The sequence below is a fragment of the Sciurus carolinensis genome, chromosome 7 (genome assembly GCF_902686445.1).
Source record: "Sciurus carolinensis chromosome 7, mSciCar1.2, whole genome shotgun sequence".
NCBI lineage: Eukaryota > Metazoa > Chordata > Mammalia > Rodentia > Sciuridae > Sciurus > Sciurus carolinensis.
In genome coordinates this window covers 22,080,411-22,101,322 of record NC_062219.1, presented here as the reverse complement: position 1 = coordinate 22,101,322, position 20,912 = coordinate 22,080,411, and the positions used below count along the sequence as shown (strand labels likewise).

Below are 20,912 nucleotides of genomic sequence, written 5' to 3'. Positions count from 1 at the left end.
AGCTCCCTGGCGCCATTTCCCACCATCTTGTTCCAGGATCGTGCACACCCTTAATTGAATTACATGGCCTCCTGCTGAGTGTTCTTGCTGCCATCTCCTGACTTCCTGGTCACATCTTCAGATGTACCAGATGAGACTCAGGCTCACTCTCTCTTCATCACTCATCTCCCCATCTTGCTCTACTCCAAGGAACTCAGTCTCCATGCAGTCTCCATGTAACTGGTCTGGCATCCTGGCTGGTAGAGTTCTGTACCCCTTCTGCTCATCTTCACCCTCTCCACCCCTGAGGCTCTTTCTCCCCAGCCCATAAACATGCATGAGTGTCCTTCACACTTTGTGAATTTTAAACAAACAGCAAACAGAACCTTTTCTTTTACTGGATCAAATTCAATGCCAAAAAAAGTTCAAGGTTCCTTATTGCGCAAAGCCCACTTGCTCCTCAATGTAATTGTTTCTCAGAGAATTTACCCCTGGCCCTCAACAGCTGCTTTTGTTTGGAAGATTCCACCAAACTTAACTCCAACTTTTTGCTAGTGTGTCAGTAATGCATTTCTGACTGTCTGTTGGACCTCTTCCCTTGGATGTCCTGCCAACACCTGAAGTTCATGATGTCTAAACACGATCCGAAGGTCTTTCCTCCAAGTCTTCTTTCCTCTTGACATCCCACCACACCCTTGTGGAGGCTCAGGCCATGGAGCTCACAGAGCTCATGGAGTCCTCTGTGACTTCTCCAGGCAGTTCCTCGGACTCTTCCTCTGCAATGTCCCTTGGATCCATTCATCATTTTCAGTCCTTTTCCACTGCTCCTCTCCAAGTTCAGATGCCTGGGATGTTGCAGTCACCTCCTAACTGAACTATAAGGATATAAATCCGGGTGCTTTGGGAACGCCACTTGACAAATTGACATAAATTCTCCTCCGTGGAATCTATCTCCCAGCATCCTGTTTTCCATTGTATATGCCTGCAGATTTCACCTCTGCCCTGGGGAGAGAGTCCAGAGTGCTACATGTGGCCACCTCTTCACAGAACCAGACGTGGGGACTTGGTGTGACTGCCATGGAACTGTTGGACACACAGACAGGGTTAGTCACATTATATGTAGGTTCTCAGGGCTCTTACTTATCCGCCAATCTTTTGACTTAAAGACAGTGGTTCACATTTAACGTGTTCTTTAATAAGATTTCTCTTATTCTCATCCTCTGTGGGAAATTTTTCATCCTTTGTGGAAAGCAAAATTTAGCCACTGACTTAAAAAAATTGTGATGATTTTATTGGATTTTATTTTTACAATTATATGGAAGACCTGCCAACCTCGCTCCTGAAGTTTCTCACCTGTGCACACACTCAGCACAGACAGGGTGATCATTATCCTGACACGGATGAGCTGAAATCCTCTTCCAGGTGGCAAGTTGTCCACTAGGGTTATGTGTGGACTCTTCTTCCTTTTCACAAACACAGTACACCCTCCACACACCCCAGACCCTGGGAGTTGCTTCAAGGAGATGACCAGCATTCGGGGGGAAGCAAGGTCGAAGTTGGTGGGCTCCTGTCTTAGTTTTCCTGCCTTCCTTGAACTTCCTGTCATTCCTAGGCAGGGCCATCACTCTCTGTGGGGAGAGCCCTTTGCTTGTCGTGAGAGCGGGACTTCAAATGCTGTCATCGTCACTAAAATTTATTTTCCGTTGTAAAGTGACCCTTTTTCCTACTCAGAGTTTCTTGAATCCCCGAACATGAGTGACTTTATTTAATCTGTTAAATATTCTGTAGCAAGTCTAGGGGATGTTGTTCATGTCAGTGAATCAGGATGTCATACAGCTGCACAAACATACTCATTCTGCAGGCCTTTTGGCCACAAGTTTAAACTCTGGAATTCTCTGTCAGTACTTGCAGGCAGATGGAAGTCTTTAGTAGCTTCTCCCCTTTGGGGGTTTAGAAAGAATGACTGCCTGCGTTAGAAAAACAAGTTTAAAAATTGATAGTATCAAACTTCTAAAATTAATATTATGGTAAAGAAAGATTCTATACGATCAAAGGTGAATATAAAGTGAAGAGAATACTCTGCCTGTAACCAGCATATAATTAACTGTGTTGACACAGGACATTGTTGTAGAGAGCAAAAAAGTACCTGCCCTAATTCTTTGGATTAGTTCAAGCAAGTGGTTGTGGGTAGAAATGAATTATTGTTCATTAGGGTTTATTTCTTGCCTTCTTTTAAAATAGAAATGTATTCTCACCCACAACCCTTCTCTCTATTTTATACAAGAACACTCTGGAGGAAAACTACTGAGTTTAAATCCTACTTCCCAGCTGTGTGACCTTGGGCAAGTTGCTTGCTCTCTCTGAACTTCAATTTCCTCAACTACAGAATGGGGCTACATTAATAGCACTTACATCACAGGTTTGTGGTGATGATTAACGAGGCAATATTCATGAAGCACTCAGAACAGGTCTTCATGTGATCTGTCGGATAATATACTCAACACAAAGCAATGTGAGGAATCATCAAATTGTTAAAGTTGGAAAGGCACTTCGAGATTATTTACCCTAGTCTCCTAATTTCAGCATTGAAAAATTAAGGTCCTTGCTCAAGGACATGGGCTAGTTAAGTAGTAGTGTTGGATCTAGGATCCAGCTCTCTTCTTGGCTTACAGTTAACCATCCCAGTTGGGTGGTCAAAATCCAGAACAATAACCCAGATCTCTGTCTGTCTGGATTGTGCAGTGTCTCCTCGCTCTCTGTTTTACAGTCTTATTGCTTGGGCAGTGAGGAGGTACTGGTTCACCATGAACTGAGCTATCATATTCCAGTGAAGACAGCCTGGTAAAGGGGGACAGTGCCCTGATTAGGAATCAGGTGACCTGCTCTCTCGTTTCTGCCATTAGTTAACTCTTTGGGAAGCCATGTAGCCTTTTCGTGGCTTGGTTTTCTCCCCTATAGGGCTTTTGTATATATGTATAGGACAGTGTGGAACTCCTGGATTGACCATGGTTGTTGTTCCCCTTGTGGGTAATGTTGAAATCAAGTGCTTTGGGAAATTACATTCGCTCAGAACTCCAGGTGCTCTGATATGCAGAATAAGAATATAATAAAGTTGTCTCTATTTACAGAAAATAAACTTCTTCTCCACCTTTAGTCTTGCTTACATGAGCTTCTAATTTAGCACAACTTCAGGGCAACCTCAAAAACTGGTGTAAAGGTAGATTAGCTTTCCCAGAAACCTAGTAAGGGAAAGGAGATATTATTTACATCTTCCAGGTAAAGACGGTAGTAATGATGTCCTCTCTTGAGAAAAGTTATGCAGAAGGGTCATTATTTTCAAGTACTCTGTCTTCTGAGGTCTTACTCAGATCGCATTTTGATTTTATAACTGGGTAGCTTTGCTTTGAAATACTCGTGTACTAAGATTAAGCTCCATAGATGAATCTCACAGACATTCAGAAAGACACCAGAGTTTGTTGTGTGAGTCCACTAACTGAAAGTTCAAGGAAAGGTAAAACAACTCTGCGGTGATGGAAGTGGTTGTGGGGTTGGGGAATGGAGGGAAGCAAGTGGGAATGGACTGGGGAAAGCACAAGGAAGATTTCTGGAGCCTGGAAATGGTGTGCACCTTGCTCCGGATGGGTTTGCATATGCAGAATCATGGTTGGTGTGATACTACATGTACCATTCATATTGTACATGTTACAATATGTGTCTATCTATATGTTGTATTTCAAAAAAATTTTTTTGAACATGCTGCGTAGTATTAGTTGAATTTTGTTTTTAACCTTTCTTGCGGTACTGGGAGCGGAACCCAGGAATGCTCTCCCACTGAGCCACACATCCCCAGCCCTTTTTATTTTATTTTGAGACTGGTTCTCACTAAATTGCATGGCTAGCCTTGGACTTGCAGCCCCCCTTCCTCAGCCTCCCAAGATGCCGAGATTACAGGTGCCGCCTGCTGCACCTGGCTCATAGTACTAGTTTTAATGACACTGGGAAGTACTAATCTTATTGCAGGTCTCTTTAGAGAACTACATAGTTTCTTTCAAGTTTAGAAGGGATGGAAATTGGTAAATTGGGATGCAAGTATGAATAGCAGCCTTATAAGAGGAGTCTTCCTCCAAGGGGAATAAAGTCCCTTCGTTATACACTGTTACAGCAATGTCTCTCACATCCTATTATGTTTCTTTATATTTAATTTAACTTCTGGTTTGCATTCTGTTCTTTTACTCTTGAGAATTTAAAAAGAGAGTAGTGAAATGATTTTTAAATATGTTAACAATGAGTGTTACCTTAATGCTAATTATTTTCAAGGAAATATCTACTGATTAAAGGAATTTTTTTCTGGGTCAGCTAAAATCATTTCTAATTCTAAAATTCTATTCTCAGATTTTTAAGTGGTGGTATTCATTTATATAGAAAAAGTTTAAAAAATGCTCCAGTTCCTTTTAAGCATTTCACAGTTGACCATTTCATATGTTCAGGACATGACTTTATAATTTGTTTGTATTTTTTCCATAAATATATGTCATGTGCTGATTCTGAGCAGAGCACTATGATAATGAGAAAGTGCTTCTTGGCATTACTTTAAAAGGTCAGCCATGCTTGGTCCATTCCCCTGTGGGCCATCCCTTCCTTAATTTCCACCTGGAACTGCACTCATCTTCATGGCTCCAGTTCATGGCTCTCAGTTCCTGGGAAATATTCTTGAGACACCCAGCCAGAGTTCACTGCTTCCTCCTGGGAGCTACTCTGCTTCCACCTTTGTTCTTGGCTCACAACAGTGACCACTGGTCACATCTGCTTCCCTGATCACACTGTGAGCTCCTTCAGGGAGAGAATTGTGCTTTGCTGTTTCTGTGATCCTCCCGGATCTTGCAGGATGAGCTGGAGCACAGTCGAAGCTAGCCTTGGAGAATAGTGGTGCAGAGGGCCATTTTAGAGATAGACAGATGTTACTTCTAATTCAGGCTTTACCACTTAATTCACTGTGCCACTGGAGAAAGATACCGAGGCATTATTTACTCAATAAATATTTAATCTTTCTCATCTCAGAAATGGTACCAATCTCAAAGGTATTGTGAAAATTCACATGAGCTAACAATGCAGGTAAGGTACTTTGTCCAGTTCCTGGCACATAGGAAATACTCATAAAAACATGAGCCACTGTTAATTCTGTGATGATAAAGTGCTCATAACTTCAGCTCTTGGGAGGCAGTGAAACCTGGATGGGTCAATGACTAGCTCATTGGTAGGTGCTGCTCCATAGGCCTTCCAAGCAAAGCGCCACTCACGAGGTTTCTGTTCCTGCATCTTACACTCCTCTCATCCCTGGGAGTTCAGGCAAACAAGCACAAGCTAGGAAATGCATTCTCAATTGTTTTGTAGTAAACTTAAGTCCTTTAAATTGTCTTTTTTTTTTTTTTTTTTGCTTTGTTTTGATTTTGATGGTACTTGGGATTGAACCCAGGGATGCTCTTCCACTAAGCCACATTCCCAAGCCCTTTTAATTTTTTATTTTGAGATAGGGTCTCACTAAGTTGCTGAGGCTAGCCTGGCACTTGTGATCCCCCTGTGTCCACCTCCTGAGTTGCTGAGTTGCTGAGTTACAGGTGTGAGCCACCAGACCCGCCTTAAATTGACTTTTGGTCCCAAATAAAATTTTATCATCAAAAAGAATTCAATTATGTAGAAATGAAGTACAAGGAACCTTTTTCTTCCCAGATTTGTTATTCTTTGTCAAGGATGTTAATTCCTGTGCATGAGTATGTGCGTAATCTCCTCTCTCTGGTGTGATCTCACCATAACTGGGTGAATACTTCCCAAAGTTGCAACCTGGCCTATTGTCTGCCCTTCTATAAGATGTTGACTACCACTTAAATTTATTTGGGTTTTTCACATGCTAGAAAGTGTTGAAATAGAAATATGGTGACCTATAAATGTTCTCTTCATGATGAACTATTGGGAACTGAAAGTATTCATCAAAGCGGGTTTGGAGGGAAAATTAGGCAGCCCTGAAACATGGAACTTTCCCATACCCTTTGGAGCAAAAATCTTTAATCTGAGCACTCCTCAGGTCTCTCAGGGCAGTATGTTGGCCCCTGAGAATTTCCTAAATCTTCACATTCCTTTACCTCCTTGCTGGCTGATGCCACATTGTACAATAGAAACTCTCTCTTGGAATTGTTTCAAACTTGCAGAAATGTTGAAAAGGTAGTACAGGAAGTTCTTATAAGCTTCCCACTTACTTTGTGCTGTTGCTGATATCTTATGTATATGACACATTTGTTACATAAGGAACAGACATTGGTACTGACCGCTAGCCAAACTGCACAGTCTGTTAGGATTTCCCTAATTTTCCCCTGACGTCCCTTTGTTTGTTCCAGGATTCCATGAAGCATGCCACGTTTTTGTCCTCACGATTCCTTAGGCTCCTCTGGTTTGTGCCATTTACTCAGCATTTCCTCATTTTAAATGACCTTTTGAAGTATACCAGTGGGCATTTTGGAAATGTCCCTGTTTAGTGTTGTCTGGTGTCTTTCTCCGATGACCCTGAGGGGTGGTATTTGAGGTGCTATTCTCATCTCGTCATATCAGTTTATCACTGATGTTGAACTTGATCACCTTGAGGAGGTGGTGTTTGTTGGTGTTCTTTGCCGCAAAGTCATTCCTTTTCCCCATTTTTTCCATATTGAACTCTTTGGAAGGAAGTCACCACGTGTAGCCCACATTTAAGGTGGGAAATTAAGCACCACCTCCTTGAGAAGGGAACATTTGTATAAATTATTTGGAGCTCTTCTATACAGATGTAAATCTTGCTTCCACACTTATTTCTTTATTCAGTATTTATTTTTTATCAACATGGACTCATAGATATTTATTTTATACTTTGGGTTATAATCTAATACTATATCATTTATTTTGTTTGCTCAGATTGTTCCACCTTTGGCCTTAGGGACTGTTTGAATTGGCTTCTGTGTTCCTTTAACAGACTGCCATTGCAGTGTTTTGAGTACTTCCTTACTTTCCGGCACTGTAAGATACTGCAAGGCTCATCTGTCATTTTCCCTGTTCCTCTTATTGAGACTGCTGTTAGAAACTGTTAGTCAGCCTTCTGTCACTGTGATAAAATACTTGAGATAATCAACTTAAAGGAGGGAATGTTTATTTTGGTTCACAGTTTTAGAGGTTTCAGATCATAGCTGACTCCACTGCTTTTAGGCCTGTGGTGAAGCAGAACATCATAGCCTAGAGGGTCTGGTGGAGCAAAGTTTTTGATCTCATGATGGCTTGGAAGCAGAGAGGAAGTAGAGGAAGGGGCCAGGGACAAGATATACCCTTCAAGGGCACACACCCAAGGACCTACTTCCTCCAATGGGCCCTGCCTCCTAAGTTTCTACCACCTTCCAGTAGCACCATCAGCTAGGGACCAAGCCTGGAATAATCCAGATCCAAACTCTAACGGAAACCAAGATCTGAGTCCTGCATGTGCTCATTGCTAGTGGGGTGCTGTTGCTTCCAGTTCCTCTGAGAAGACAGAGCTAAGAAATACATGTGGGGGTGTGCTCAACAGAGTATATACGCATATCTCCAGTCTCTCTCTACTCTTTCTCTAGCCGGCCTCGCATGAGTTCATACAGATGTCTTCAACTGTACTTGGTGCCACATGGATCATTGTAGATTCTGCCACTTACCTTGTCTCTCCAGCTGGGAGAAACTTGGCTCCCACTTTTAGCTATCCACTTATGATTTATTGGATCTCAGTCTTCAGATCATCAGTTTCAGGATTTCTAACTTCTACCTCTCAGTTTTCTTCTTTTGTTCTTTTGATTTTTCTCTCTTTCTTCTCCACTGGCCACTTCTCTTACTCCCTCAAAGGAAGCAGTTTGACCCAACCCATGTCAAATCTAATAAGAGAGAAAGTAAAGATCTCCTTTAAGAGTGTAAGGCGAGGATAGTCCCTTGGCTGCAGTCTACTCTGCAATGGCTCACAGCATCGCTTCACCCTGACTGTCTACCTTGGATCTGTGCCCAGAACCAAGTACCTTGTGTATGACAGCACGCATCCTAAGCCATTGTTTCCCTTGAGAGACACCTCCTGTGAATGTGGGAAGTAAAGTCAGAGCTTCCCCTTTTTTTGTGTAGTCTTAAAGGGGTAAGGGGCAGAATTATAATGGAAACATACTAGAGCTAGAAATAAAAATAAATAAAATGCTACAGTGATAATCTTTATGTTTTATGAGCATAATAAGTTCCAAAGATAAACACACACATTTTTAAAAAATAGTAAAACAGCCCAGAAACCATATTTTTAAGGAAATAAAGGTCGGTTTTCTTGTTTCTTTTTTTTTTCTTTCTTACAGCACACAGTAGGGCAGGGGGCTATCAAAGCATTATTCACCACATACAATTTCTCTTTGTTTTTGTTATTATTGGACTTTAGAAACGTACTTGCATTTACCTCCAAATACTTAAGGATATTTAGAGAAAATTGAGACCATCCTTACCATTTACTTATTTCGCAGCCTACACCAGGTCAGTACCAGGAGGTCTTTTACTGGGGTTCTAGTTCTAAATGATCTTTTAACTACAAAATCTGTGATATGGAATAGTATGCCACATCTCTCACTTTCTCAGTGACTGAAATAATCGTGTGTGCAGAAAAATGAATATCCAAAATATAACATTAAATATCATTTTAAAAACTATAAATTCTCACATTAAGTACTTTTACCTTCCTAAAAAGCCCGGTCACTCAGTTCTCAAATCTCAAAAGGGACAGTATTCAAATCTATAGTTTATTTTATATGATAATTATCTAGCTTCATTTATCTTTTGGCCTACATGATCACCTTTGCACTGAGACTGCCTAATAGATGAATTTCTTTTTAAATGAAAAATAAAATCTGCATGTATTCTCTGAGTTCTTACCAGTGGGTGATGTGGGCTTATTTCAGCAAGAAAATAGATTGAGGTGTATGTGTCATTTAAGATTTTTACATTCACCACATCCACATCTCACCACATCGATGTTTATAGCAGTTCAATTCACAATAGCTAAACTATGGAACCAATCTAGGTGCCCTTCAACAGATGAGTGGATAAAGAAATTGTGGTATATATACATAGTGGAATATTACTCAGCTTTCAAGAAGAATGAGATTATGGCATTTGCTGGTAAATGGATGGAACTGGAAAATATCATGCTAAGCTAAATAAGCCAAACCCAAAGAACCAAAGGCTGAATGTTTTCTCTGATATGAGGATGCTAATTCACAATAAGGGAGTGGGGAGCTAGGGAAGAATATAGGTACTTTGGATTGGACAGAGGGGAGGGGAGGGATAGTAGGAATGATAGTAGAATGAATCAGACATTACAATGCTATGTGCATATATGATTACATAACCAGTAACTCTACATCATGTACAACCAGGAGAATAAGAAGTTATACTCCAGGGCTTGGGTGAGGCACTGGGTTCAATTGTCAGCACCACATATAAATAAATGAATAAAATAAAGGTTTATCAACATCTAAAAAAATAAAGTTATACTCCATTTATGTATGATGTGTCAAAATGCATTCTACTGTCATGTAAAACTAATTAGAACAAATTTGAAAAAGTGTATTATTTTTTAAAAAATAAAAAATAGAAAAAAATAAAAATGTACATCTCTGGAATGAAAAGGAAATTTCTCATGAACCACTCCAATAACATGAAAATGGATCAAAATTAATATTGAAAACAGGAAATTTCCACTTTCATCTCGGATACACCTGGCAATTTGTTCTTCTCTGTGTTTAAGTGCAAAATTCACTAGACTTACTTTGGAAAAATTTATAGAAAGTTTCAAATGTGTTTTAATGATAAACTGATTTAAAAGAAAAATTATAGAAATATTGATGGCACTACCAGTATCCTGAATGTGCAGAAAAGAGAAAAGTTAATATTCAGCTCATTGACTCAAAAATAGTTGACAGCCCTGTTCACTTCCCTGCGTTTTGAGGACAGTGGCATTTTTTGGCATTTTTTGGGGTGTACCAGGGACTGAACTCAGGCACTTGGTCACATCCCCAGCCCTGTCTTGTATTTTATTTAGAGACAGTTTCTCACCAAGTTGCTTAGCCCCTCGCTTTTGCAGAGGCTAGCTTTGAACTCGAGATCCTCCTGCCTCAGCCTCCCAAGCCGCTGGGATTATAGGCATGCACCACAGTGCTCAGCCAACACAGCGGCATTTTGACTAACTGTGCCGACATATGGTCTCCAGTTGCAGATGTGGTTCGCTGAAATAGCACAGCAATTATAAAAATCACAAGTGAATTCTATTTAATCAGGGAAAAGAGATGTGTATGTGTGTGCGTGTGTGTGTGCTGTGTGGGCACTGGGACCAGCTCAGGCCCTTGACAGACCTGAGATAACGATTATGCACCATCTAGAAAGGCAATGACCTTTGGACTTCTTACACAGTCACAATTTAACATTAAGACTTCCATTTTTCATTCCTCAACCACCTCATTCCATCTCTATACCAGCCACCTTCTGTGATCGTGGGAGTTATTTAATTTGGATTTTTAAAATTTATTTTTATTTACAGGAGAAAAAGAAACTGTTTTACTGATTCAGACAGAAAAGCAGGGTTTATGCGGTGGGTCAGGGAAACAGATGTATGGTTTGGAAGATCAAGTCCACAGTCCAGTGTCAGCAAACGAGAACTAGATGTTTGTAGTCAGAGATGAAGGTAGAAATTTTAGTCCCACCGATTTGTAGTAGTCCTTTAATATTTTACAGCATTTAAACTGTTGAACATTAAAATCTTTTATGAGTACAGCGTAGAGTCTCATGAAGAAGAGAAGCCATGCACTCACGCCCTCCCTGGCTGTTGCCCCCTAATTCACAGAAGGCAGTTGGCAGGAGCAGAAGTGGAGATTTTTTTACTTTGTTACTGCAACTTAGCTTCAAAATCAGTCTAACCCTCTGCCCCGCCCGCACATCGCTGTCCGGTGAGTTACAGCTGAAGTTAGGGTTAGGACCCTCCCAGAAGCATGGAGTGGGACTGCCTCTCCAGGTGACCCTAAAATGCAGCACTCTGGGTACCTCTGCCCAAATAGCACTCCTCACTTGGAGGAGGAATGGGGTTTATCCCTACCCATTTGGAAGGAGAACTCCCAAGGATTGAGACCTGATACCCATCCATTGTCTTTTTCCATTCAGTTTGAGATTTTCTTGGTTCTTGGTATGTCAAGTGATTTTTTTTTTTAAACTGGAATTTGAACTTTTTTGTAGTATGTTATGAGTGAGTCTCTAGGTTTCATTGAAACCTGCTGTTATTGGCTTTGTCTGACACTTCCACAGCTGGGAAGCAGTGAGTGTCCCTTGTCACTCGCCCCCCCATGGAGTTAAAAATCCATCTTCCCTGCTTGTTCTCTGTTGGCACCCTGTGTATGGGGGTGGGGTCCTCATTCTTGTTGGGTAGGGGTGGGACTGTCAGATACCCACATGGTCTCCAAGGACCCACAGGGAGGAGGATCTTGTTCCCAGTGGGCAGTGGTTTCACATCAGCCCAATACTGGGAATGACACTTGGTTATTCTGGATGCTCCCTGGGGTGGTTCATTAGCAGATGGCAGGTGTGAAGGTCCTGGCTCCCCAGCCGGTCTTCTCTCACATGACTGGCAGGGGTGTTAGGGCTCCTGGTTAGGGCCTCCTGAGAGGACAAGTGTGTTCCGCCACTCAGCTTTTCCTGCATGGTGGTCACAGCCCTTCTCTGGTGTTTGACCACGCAGAGCAGTTACCATGGACAGATTTTCTATCCTGCTAGAGGTGGCTAGAGGGAGGGTCTTTTGACCTGAGCCCATTGGGTGTGTTTCCGGGTTGCTGGCTTCTTTAGCTGGGTATGTAAGGCCAAAAGCAAACCCAGGGAGTCTCACCAACATGCTGGTTCTTGAATTTTAAGGTCCCAGATCTGGCCACCTCTACTTCACCTTACACAGTCTTCTTACTTTTGTTAAATACATGACATGAGGTCAGGGGGCGGTTAAAGTAATATTTAGCAGGACCCATAGGAATAAGTAAGTGTACTCCGTCTTTCTGGAAGCAGGAACACTTGCTGGAAATTCAGCTCCTTTTTTTTTTATAATTTGTTTTGCCCCAATATTTTATTATAAAAGTTTTTAAAACTACAGAAAAGATAAAAGAATTATACTCCCCACACATACCCACCACCTCCAGTTAGCACATTTTTCTCTATTTTATTTTATTGCACATCTATCCATTTACTCATTTCATCCATTGATCCACTTATGACTTCTGATGGATATGAGTACAGTTCACCTCTAACCACTTCAGCATGGATGTCATTAAGTTTATGGTTTTTCTAAGGCAAATGTTACATAAAGTGAATGCACCATGTCGTAAATACTGTTTGGTCAGTTTTGCATAATCCAACCACTATCGAAACTCCGTCACCTCCCAAAATTCCCTCAAGCCCCTTTTCAATTCATTCCTACCTCCTTCCCATCCCAAGAAGGAACTATGGTTCTGATTTTCTTTGTTGTTGTTGTTGTTTGTCGTTTTGTCATCGTCATTTGTTTTTGCTGTAACTTCGTTTTACCTGTTTTGACCTTTGTATAAATGGGACCACACAGCCTGCACTCTCTGTCTGACCCTTTCAGCCCAATTTTTTGAGATGCATTCAATGCCGTTTATGTCGGTGTCTTGATGCAATGGTGTTAGCAAGAGAAATTGGAATAAGTGAGCTTCCTGCATCTTCCTGGAAGTGCAAGTTTTTGCTATTCAGTATTTATTTTTCCCCAATATTTTATTATGTGAGTTTTCAAAAAATACAGAGAAGACAAAAGAATTGTACCTCCCCCACAAACCCACCACCTGGATCCAACGCTTAACATTTTGCTGTATTTAGTTTTATTGCAAATTTATCCATCTGTTCATTTTTTTTAAGTTGCTAAAAGCTATTTCATGGAATAAATAATGCCATAGTTTATCTATTCTGGGCTGCTTCTAATTCTTTGTCACTAAAATTTGGTAGTTAGGTTAATGTAAGTCATTGTTATCTCCCTTCTGTTTAGAACTTAGTGCAAGGCAACTTAAGATTTCATGCTTTCCTTCTGATTAAAAAAAATGACAAAGGCATAGAAAGATACGTTTATCACACATAATACCCTCATCTCCCACATATTTCTTGCTGTTAATGATAGTTATCAGTTTAATTGAAGCTGAAAACGTTTCTTTTCCCTTGTAACAGGAGCAAAAGATAGTTTTAGCATTATAAAAATAGAATTTAGTTTCCTGGCATCAAATTGTATTTTGTGAAGGAGAAACCATGGTTTTAACTACACCATAACTGTGATATTCATTACTGAGAATGCCAAACTAGCCTCCAGAGGAACATCCTATTTCAGGAATACTTAGAATCCTCTATTTCTGCACAAAATATTGATGTGGTTGTTGCTGATGGATTCAGCTGTGTTTTGCAGATCTTCACTTGTCTGTCCCCACCTGTTATGTAAGTCTCTTGCTTTCTTATTTCTCAAGAATGATTACTTAAGAAGACTATAATTTCTGATTGATTGATTAACTGATTGATATCAGGGGAGTCCTACCAGCTGTGAAATGAGACAAACTAAGCTTTATGTGAAATTCAATTAGAGTAGGCACGATTGCTGTTAACAGTCCAGGAAGAGATAGATGATGCTATTTTAAACTTTCATTGAAGCCTTTCTCTGATTTGACTTCTCTTTTTACAGTTGATGGACTGGACAAAGCCTCCATAGCAAACTCAGATGGCCCCACAGCAGGTTCCCAGACACCTCCCTTCAAGAGAAAGGGGAAGCTCTCCACCATTGGTAAAATCTTCAAGCCTTGGAAATGGAGAAAAAAGAAGACCAGCGACAAATTCAGAGAAACCTCAGCAGGTATGAGTGTCTTAACTCTGTTGCAAGATGGGATAAATTGTTCCAATTTTTCAAAAGGTAGAAAACTGTATTTTGCAGATTTCTGTTCAGAAAAACATTCATATTTGGAATGAAATTATTCCATTTAAGGATGAAACAACTCAAGAGTTCTGATTTTCCCTATTTTTGTACTGACTTTGACTCTTTAAAATATTCTTGTTTTGAAATATGTATTTGTGAATTCATATAGAAAACTAAGGTGTGAGGAGGAGGAGGCAGAAGAGATGATTAGAGGTGAAATGTTACTTATCAATATTGTGGGGATCAGAGACATATTTCTATACACGCTCACAGTGACATATGTATTTACTCAGTTCAGTAGCACAGTCTTACTTGTTCATTAAAACTTCTAAATAGAGATTTTTTTAATGTATTCTTTTTTCCTATGGGCAAGAATTCAGTGGCTGTATGAAAGAAAAGTGTTGCTATATTTATTATTTGATTTTGAATTTCCAGTCTGTCATTAAGACAAGTAAATGGTCTCTGTCCTAGGAGACCCATAATCCCACTGGTGTGAAAATTTGTGGATTTATTAAAATTAAGAATTACATTGCTTAGTGCCTTTCATATGGACTCGTGGAGGAAATTGACTTTAAATCTCAGGCCAGATCTAAGCTCAGTTTAGCCCAGTTTAGGTGCTGAATGTCAATGGTTTTTCTTTGAGGAAGAAATGTGCTTGCCTCTTGACATAAGTTCAGCTTTCTTACTGTCTAAAGAATCCCTTCACCAGAATTCCTCATTACGTGACAGTCTAATATTGTCAGTGCGTATATAGGGTCACAGAGCAACTTATCCGTCTATGCTAAGACTGGCTGGTAGCCCTAGAGCTATGAAATTAAATAGAAAATATACACACAGCTGAAGAGTATGCAATAGAGACATCAAAGCTCTCTGAAGAAGTGTCTCTGATGTAGCTGCATAATTTCTTTGAGCCTTTGCTACTTAACAAGAAATAATGATACCTGAGATTTGTTTCAAAATTACCCTGGAAGAAGGGTGAGATACATAGGAAGACTAGCCATGAGTTGAAGATTGTTTAAGCTGAACGATGTGTAGAGGGGGTTGATTATTCTCATCTTTCTATAGTAGGTATTGGAAAATATCTGTAATAAAGAAGTGAGACTTGCCTTGGGGGAATTAATGGTAGCTGGGTCCTTTTTAGTGCTGGGTAGCTTCCTGGGTTAGAATGCACTGGGTATCAGGGGACAGACAGCAGTGCTGTGTGAGAACAACAGGGTTGAGTTTTTGCCAGCAAGTTACCAAAATGACACTAATCAATAAAGATTCAGTCTCTGGGCCTCAGTTTCCTCATCTTCAAAATCTGGAAGTAGAACGAACTGAATTCTCAGGTGCTTGCGTTAATCTGCTTTCTGTCACTGTGACAGAACACTTCAGATGACTTGAAAGGAGGAAAGATTTATTTTTGTTTGTGGTTTCAAAGGTTTCAGTCCCTGGTCAGCTGACCCCATTACTTTTGTTCTGTGGTGAGACAGAACATCATGGTGGGAAACAAAAGGTGGAGCGGAGCAGAAACACTCAGCTCATGGCATCTGGTGGTTTTATTGTTGTTGTTTTGTTTTTACATGGTGCTGGAATTAAACCTAGGGCCTGAGACGTGATAGGCAAGCATTCTACCTGAACTACATCCCAAGCCCAGCTTCTGACTGGGAAGCACAGAGAGAGAGAGAAAGGAAGGAGCAGGATCTGAATGTACCCTCCAGGCCACATACCGATGACTTACTTTGTCCGACAAGGCCCCACCTCCTAGAGGTTCCACCACCCCAGTAGAGCCATCAGTTGGGGACCAAACCTTTAACATATGAACTTTACAGGGACATTTAAGATCCAAACCATCAGCAATGCTCTAGTTCCAGATTCTGCTGTTCCTCAGAGAGGCCCTTGACTTTCCAGGTCCTGGCTGGGCACCTTGTTCTCTCCCCTGTTCTTCCGGTGTAGGTGGAGCCTTCTTAAGTGGCTCCCTCTTACATTTCCTTAGGCATTAGGAGAGTCTAGCTCTTTAGGTTACCCTGGTTACTAAAGATGGGACAGCTCTGGATGGCAGCATTAAGAAGATGAGAAGAGAGGATGGACAACTCTTCAGCTGTCACTCTTGACCTTTACCTGAATCTGAGCTGCTCACTTTTCTGTCCTCAGAGAAGACATCTTCAGAGAACTTCCACTTGCTCTTTCCTTGTCACTTCATTTTAATGATGAAGCGTGTTATTGTCACTGTATTCGCATTTTTATAAGACTTTCATTTCTGCTGAGATATGTGGAAAGTATTAGACAAGCCTCAGACAAAAGCAGCAAATGACATATAACATGATAGTTTTTTTCCATATCCAAGAAAGATGTCACGGATAGATTAAAACTGATCCATTTGGAAATAACCAAGGAAAAAAGAATCTTCTTTAAAAAAAAAAAAAAAAAAAAATCTCAAACAGTGAAATTGAGCTGTTTAGATGTGATTAAAGCCATGTGCAACCTGGCAATCTGTGAAGCCCACCTTAGGCAAGACTCACAGTATCTGGGGGTGTGAAAGAGGATGAGGAGAGCACACAGATGGCCAGGTAGAGACCAGTGCTCCTCCGCTTCTCATAAGGGGAACCCAGACAGCAGCCATGTAGCTGCAGGTTGAGGTCACGGGTCGTAGGAGAGTGCAGGAGTGGAGCTTCAGTGACCAGACGAAGCCCAGAAATATTAGATATTAGTGTCCTAGGAGAACAGTGTCAGGCACCCAGGCTTGACAGGTTAACAGGGGGAGGGGAAGCTGCCCCCTTGTTGGGGTTCAGGAGGAGAGAGAGCCCTGGTGTCTCCCCAAGCCCAGAATCTGACAATTTGCAAGAGACAAGAGACCTGGGATCTGCACCGCAAGCTGGTGCTGAAGAAGGTCTCTGCTTTTCCCAGCTTATACATACAGTGTCGTAACTAGGAACCATCTTGACAAGGGTTCTTCTGTTGTTGCTGTTTAGGGGATCAGAAGTGCCTGCATTTTTCTAGCTTCAAGACCCAATGGCCTTTTCTCAGCACAGTCTCAGTGGGCATTTGCTCCAGGAGACAGTTTTGGCCCAGATGAGAGACTTCTACACAAATCCACTCAGAATTCTATGTGGCGAGAAGTGTAGACTGTGCTGTGGAGGGAAGGGGTAGGTGCTTCCCTTTACAATCACAATCAACAGTTTGGGAGATCTGCTGTTAGGTAGAGGTGGGGTGGGGATGAGCCCTTGAGTGTGATTACATGTGAAGTCCAAATTTGGGGACTCTAGGATAATGGAAGGTTAGTGGATCTCATGGAATCTGCCACCTCTCCTCCCAGCAGAGATCTTTGGGCCCCATGGCATCTCCCTACCTGCCAAGTTCCTGAAGACATGCCTTAGTGTTTCCCTTTGAGCAATCAACCCAGGAAACTGGGAAGAATCTCTGCCTAAAGGCAGAGGCTTGACTCTGCCCTGGGACACATAGCCCAAGAGACTAGAGATTGTTGCCTAGTGAGGTAAACATTCTGTGCTGGCTCAGTCCAATATGCAAAGCAACTTAGAGGGACTCCAAAGATCTTCAGCCACAAAGCGCTCCTGCCAGTCACCTGGAGGGGACCACAATGGAAGGAATTGGGGATGAAGAGCCCCTAGTCAATATGCTATGATTTTTCTTTTTCATCTTTTACTTCTCTTTTTAAATTGTGAAGTTTTTTACTTTTCTCCTGCTTTCTTTTCCTTTTATAAAAATATTTTTATTCTATTTTTTTTACCCTTTCTTTTCTGTTGTTCTTGTTTTTAACTCCCCTCTTCTCCAACCCCAAACTGGGGATTGATCCCATGACTTAACACAAACTGGGTTGTGCACTGCCACTGAGCCACACTCTCAGCCCAGCTGAGAGGAACAGCATCTAGTATGACGCTGTCTTGCCTGAACCTTGGCAGATGCATCAACTTAAAGAAGAGGGGACCAAAGCCCCTAGACAGTGATACGACCACAAGTGTGCTAAACTCTAGGGTCTGATGTTCTGTTCCTGGACAGCCATCCCCATATAACAACAAAGAGAAATAATACTCTTGTGTGGATATGACATCTACAAGGGTCCTCAGCACCAGTTGCTCCCATATCCTGTCAGTCTGGATGTGAGTGAACTCTGATCTCAGTCTACAGCTCTCCAGGAAATGTACTTAGGGCCAAGCAGAGGGTGAAAACTTCAGGTCCTGCCCCATAGTTGAAACAGCCAATATCAGATTTGCTTTCACATAACAGAACCAGTTTCAATAGTGACGATGGAAACCCTGATACCTGATAGGGGCTTCTACTCCCACTGTAGGAGTATCCAGTGGGGTGCATCCCACATACTCTATGGTGTGCACCACACCAGCCTGAATTACCAGAGGGACCCCACTCTTGCATGAACTACAGATTGAGCAGGTCCCTCAGGCTCTGTTACAGTATACCTTGTGTCAAAACTTACTAATCACAGCCAGAGAAGCTATAGGGAAAGTACACTCTGAAACCCAACTGGAATAAAACTCAACATTGCACAATAAAACCATACTCCAAAACACATTGTCAAGGAAGGTTGCTTATTAAGAGAGTGCTCTCATAAAAGCAGAAGAGATATCTACCCAATGTATACACAAGTCTTAGCATAGAACCTTAAGAAATATGAAGAAACAAGGCAATATGAAACTTATAACTCTTTAGTAACTGATTCTAAAGCTACCAAAGTAGATAAAATGTCAAACAAATAAATAATTTTAAAAAACAATTTTTTAAAAGCTAGATGAATTCCAAGGAATTCAGGTAAACAGTTGAATGAATTGAGAAAGGCAATGCAGGATATGAATGAGAAATTCAGTAGAGAGAAATTTGGAAAAGAACCAAACACAAATCTTGGAAATAAAAATCTCAATAAATCAGATTAAAAAAAAAAAACAAAAACAAAAAAACACTTCAGTTGAAACCCCTGTAGTCTCAGACTAACTCAAGTAGAACAAAGAATACTGATGCCTGAAGACAAGTCTGGTGAAATATCACATTCGGACAATAAAAAAGGAAAAACTCATAAAAACAGAACATGCAAGATCTCTGGGACACCATTAAAAAATCAAGCACATGCAGAATTGGAAATAGATAAAGGAGAAGACCTACAGGCTGAAGGCATAGAAAACCTAGCCAGTGGAGACAAAATTTCCCAAACCTTGGGAAAAACACGAACTCCCATATTCAGGAGGCAGGTAGAACCTCAAAGAGACATAATCAGAAAAGAACCTCCCCATGACATATTGTAGTTTAATCGCCAAAAGTGCAGGACAAAGAAAGAATATTAAAATCTGGGAGAGAGAAGTGCCAAGTCACATTTAAAAGAAAACCATCAGAGTAACAGCAGATTTTCTGGAAGAAACTGTAAAGGCCAGAGGGAGGGAATGGGACAATGTATTTCAGATCCTGAAAAAAAAAAAAAAAAAAAGAAAGAAAGAAAGAAAGAAAAGAAAACCCTGCTGGGCTAAGGATATACCCCAGGGGTGGAGTACTTGCCTAAAGTGAAAGCAAACAAACAAAACCTGCCAAATAAAATTGCTATACCCAGTAAGATCATCCTTCATAACTGAATGTAAATAAAGCCCTTTCAAGATAAACATAAATTAAGGAGATTCATGAGCACTAGACCAACACTGCAGAAGATACTTAAGGGAATCTTACACCCAGAGGAGGAAGACATAAACACAATCATGAGAGCTTGTGAAAGAATAAATCCCAGTAGAAGAGTACTCATACAAATGAGAAATAGGAAAGCATCAAACGTTATCAATAAAATAAACCACCTAACTTCTAAGATGAATAAAACATCAAGAAAGGAACATAGGATATTCAAAATAACCAGAAGAACAAGAAGATGTCAGAAACAAGTGCAGACCTTTCAGTTATAACCCTGAATATAAATATTCTTAATTCTCTAATTAAAAGACAAAGACTGGTTCAGTGAATTAAAAAATAAGACTCAACAATCATCTACCTGCCTAGACCAATACAGACTGAATGTGAAAGGACAGAAAATGATATTCTAAGCAAATGGAATCTGAAAACAAGCAGAAGTAATTATAATTATATCAAATAAAATAGATTTTAAAACAATTAGAAAAAGAAATAAAACAGGTCACTATATATTGATCAAGTGAATATTTATTAAGAAGATATAAGGAGGATTGGGGTTGTGGCTCAGTGGTAGAGTGCTCACTTAGCTGATGTGAGGCTCTGGGTTTGATCCTCAGCACCATGTTAAATAAATAAAGTTTTTTGAAAATGTAAAAAAAAAGAAGATGTAATGATTATAAATATATGTTCACTGAATGGTAGAACATCCAGTTTCATAAAATAAACACTGTTGGACATAGTGGGAGAGAGAGACTCCAATATAACAATAGTGGGTAACTTTAATACCCCACTCTCAACAATAGATGAATCATCCACACAAAAAATTCATTAAAAAACCAAAGTTAATTCACATTGTAGATATTCAAATGGACTTAACTGACATCTACAGGATATTCCATCTAACGTCTTCAGAATATACATCCTTTTCATCTTTGCATGGGGAACTTTTCCCAAAATAGACCATAAATCAGGCCACAAAGCAAGTTGTAACAAATTCACAAAAACTGAAATAATTTCTTACATCTTATCTGATCACAATGGAATGAAACTAGAAATCAACAGTAAGGGAAACTGCAGAAATTATACAGAGGTTGAACAACAAATATTGAATGAACAGTGGGTCACTGAAGAAACCAGAGTGGAAATTTTTAAATTCCTTGAATCAAATTAAAATGGAAGCACAACAGGGGCCGGGGTTGTGGCTCAGTGGTAGAGCACTTGCCTAGCATGTATGAGGCACTGGGTTCAATCCTCAGCACCACATATAAACAAATAAAGGTCCATTGACAACTTAAAAAAATATTTAAAAAAAATGGAAACACAA

The 20,912-nt window shown here is 40.5% G+C and overlaps 1 protein-coding gene across 7 annotated transcripts in view; it reads left to right on the top strand.

Annotated features, from left to right (window-relative positions):
• Phactr2 (phosphatase and actin regulator 2) overlaps positions 1-20,912 on the top strand; it is a 256,136-nt gene that overhangs the window by 149,822 nt on the left and 85,402 nt on the right. For all 7 annotated transcript variants that reach the window (XM_047557219.1, XM_047557225.1, XM_047557222.1 and 4 more), the window contains exon 2: positions 13,745-13,912. In XM_047557219.1, coding sequence (XP_047413175.1) covers positions 13,745-13,912 — 168 coding nt within the window. The remainder of the gene's footprint in view (positions 1-13,744; positions 13,913-20,912) is intronic.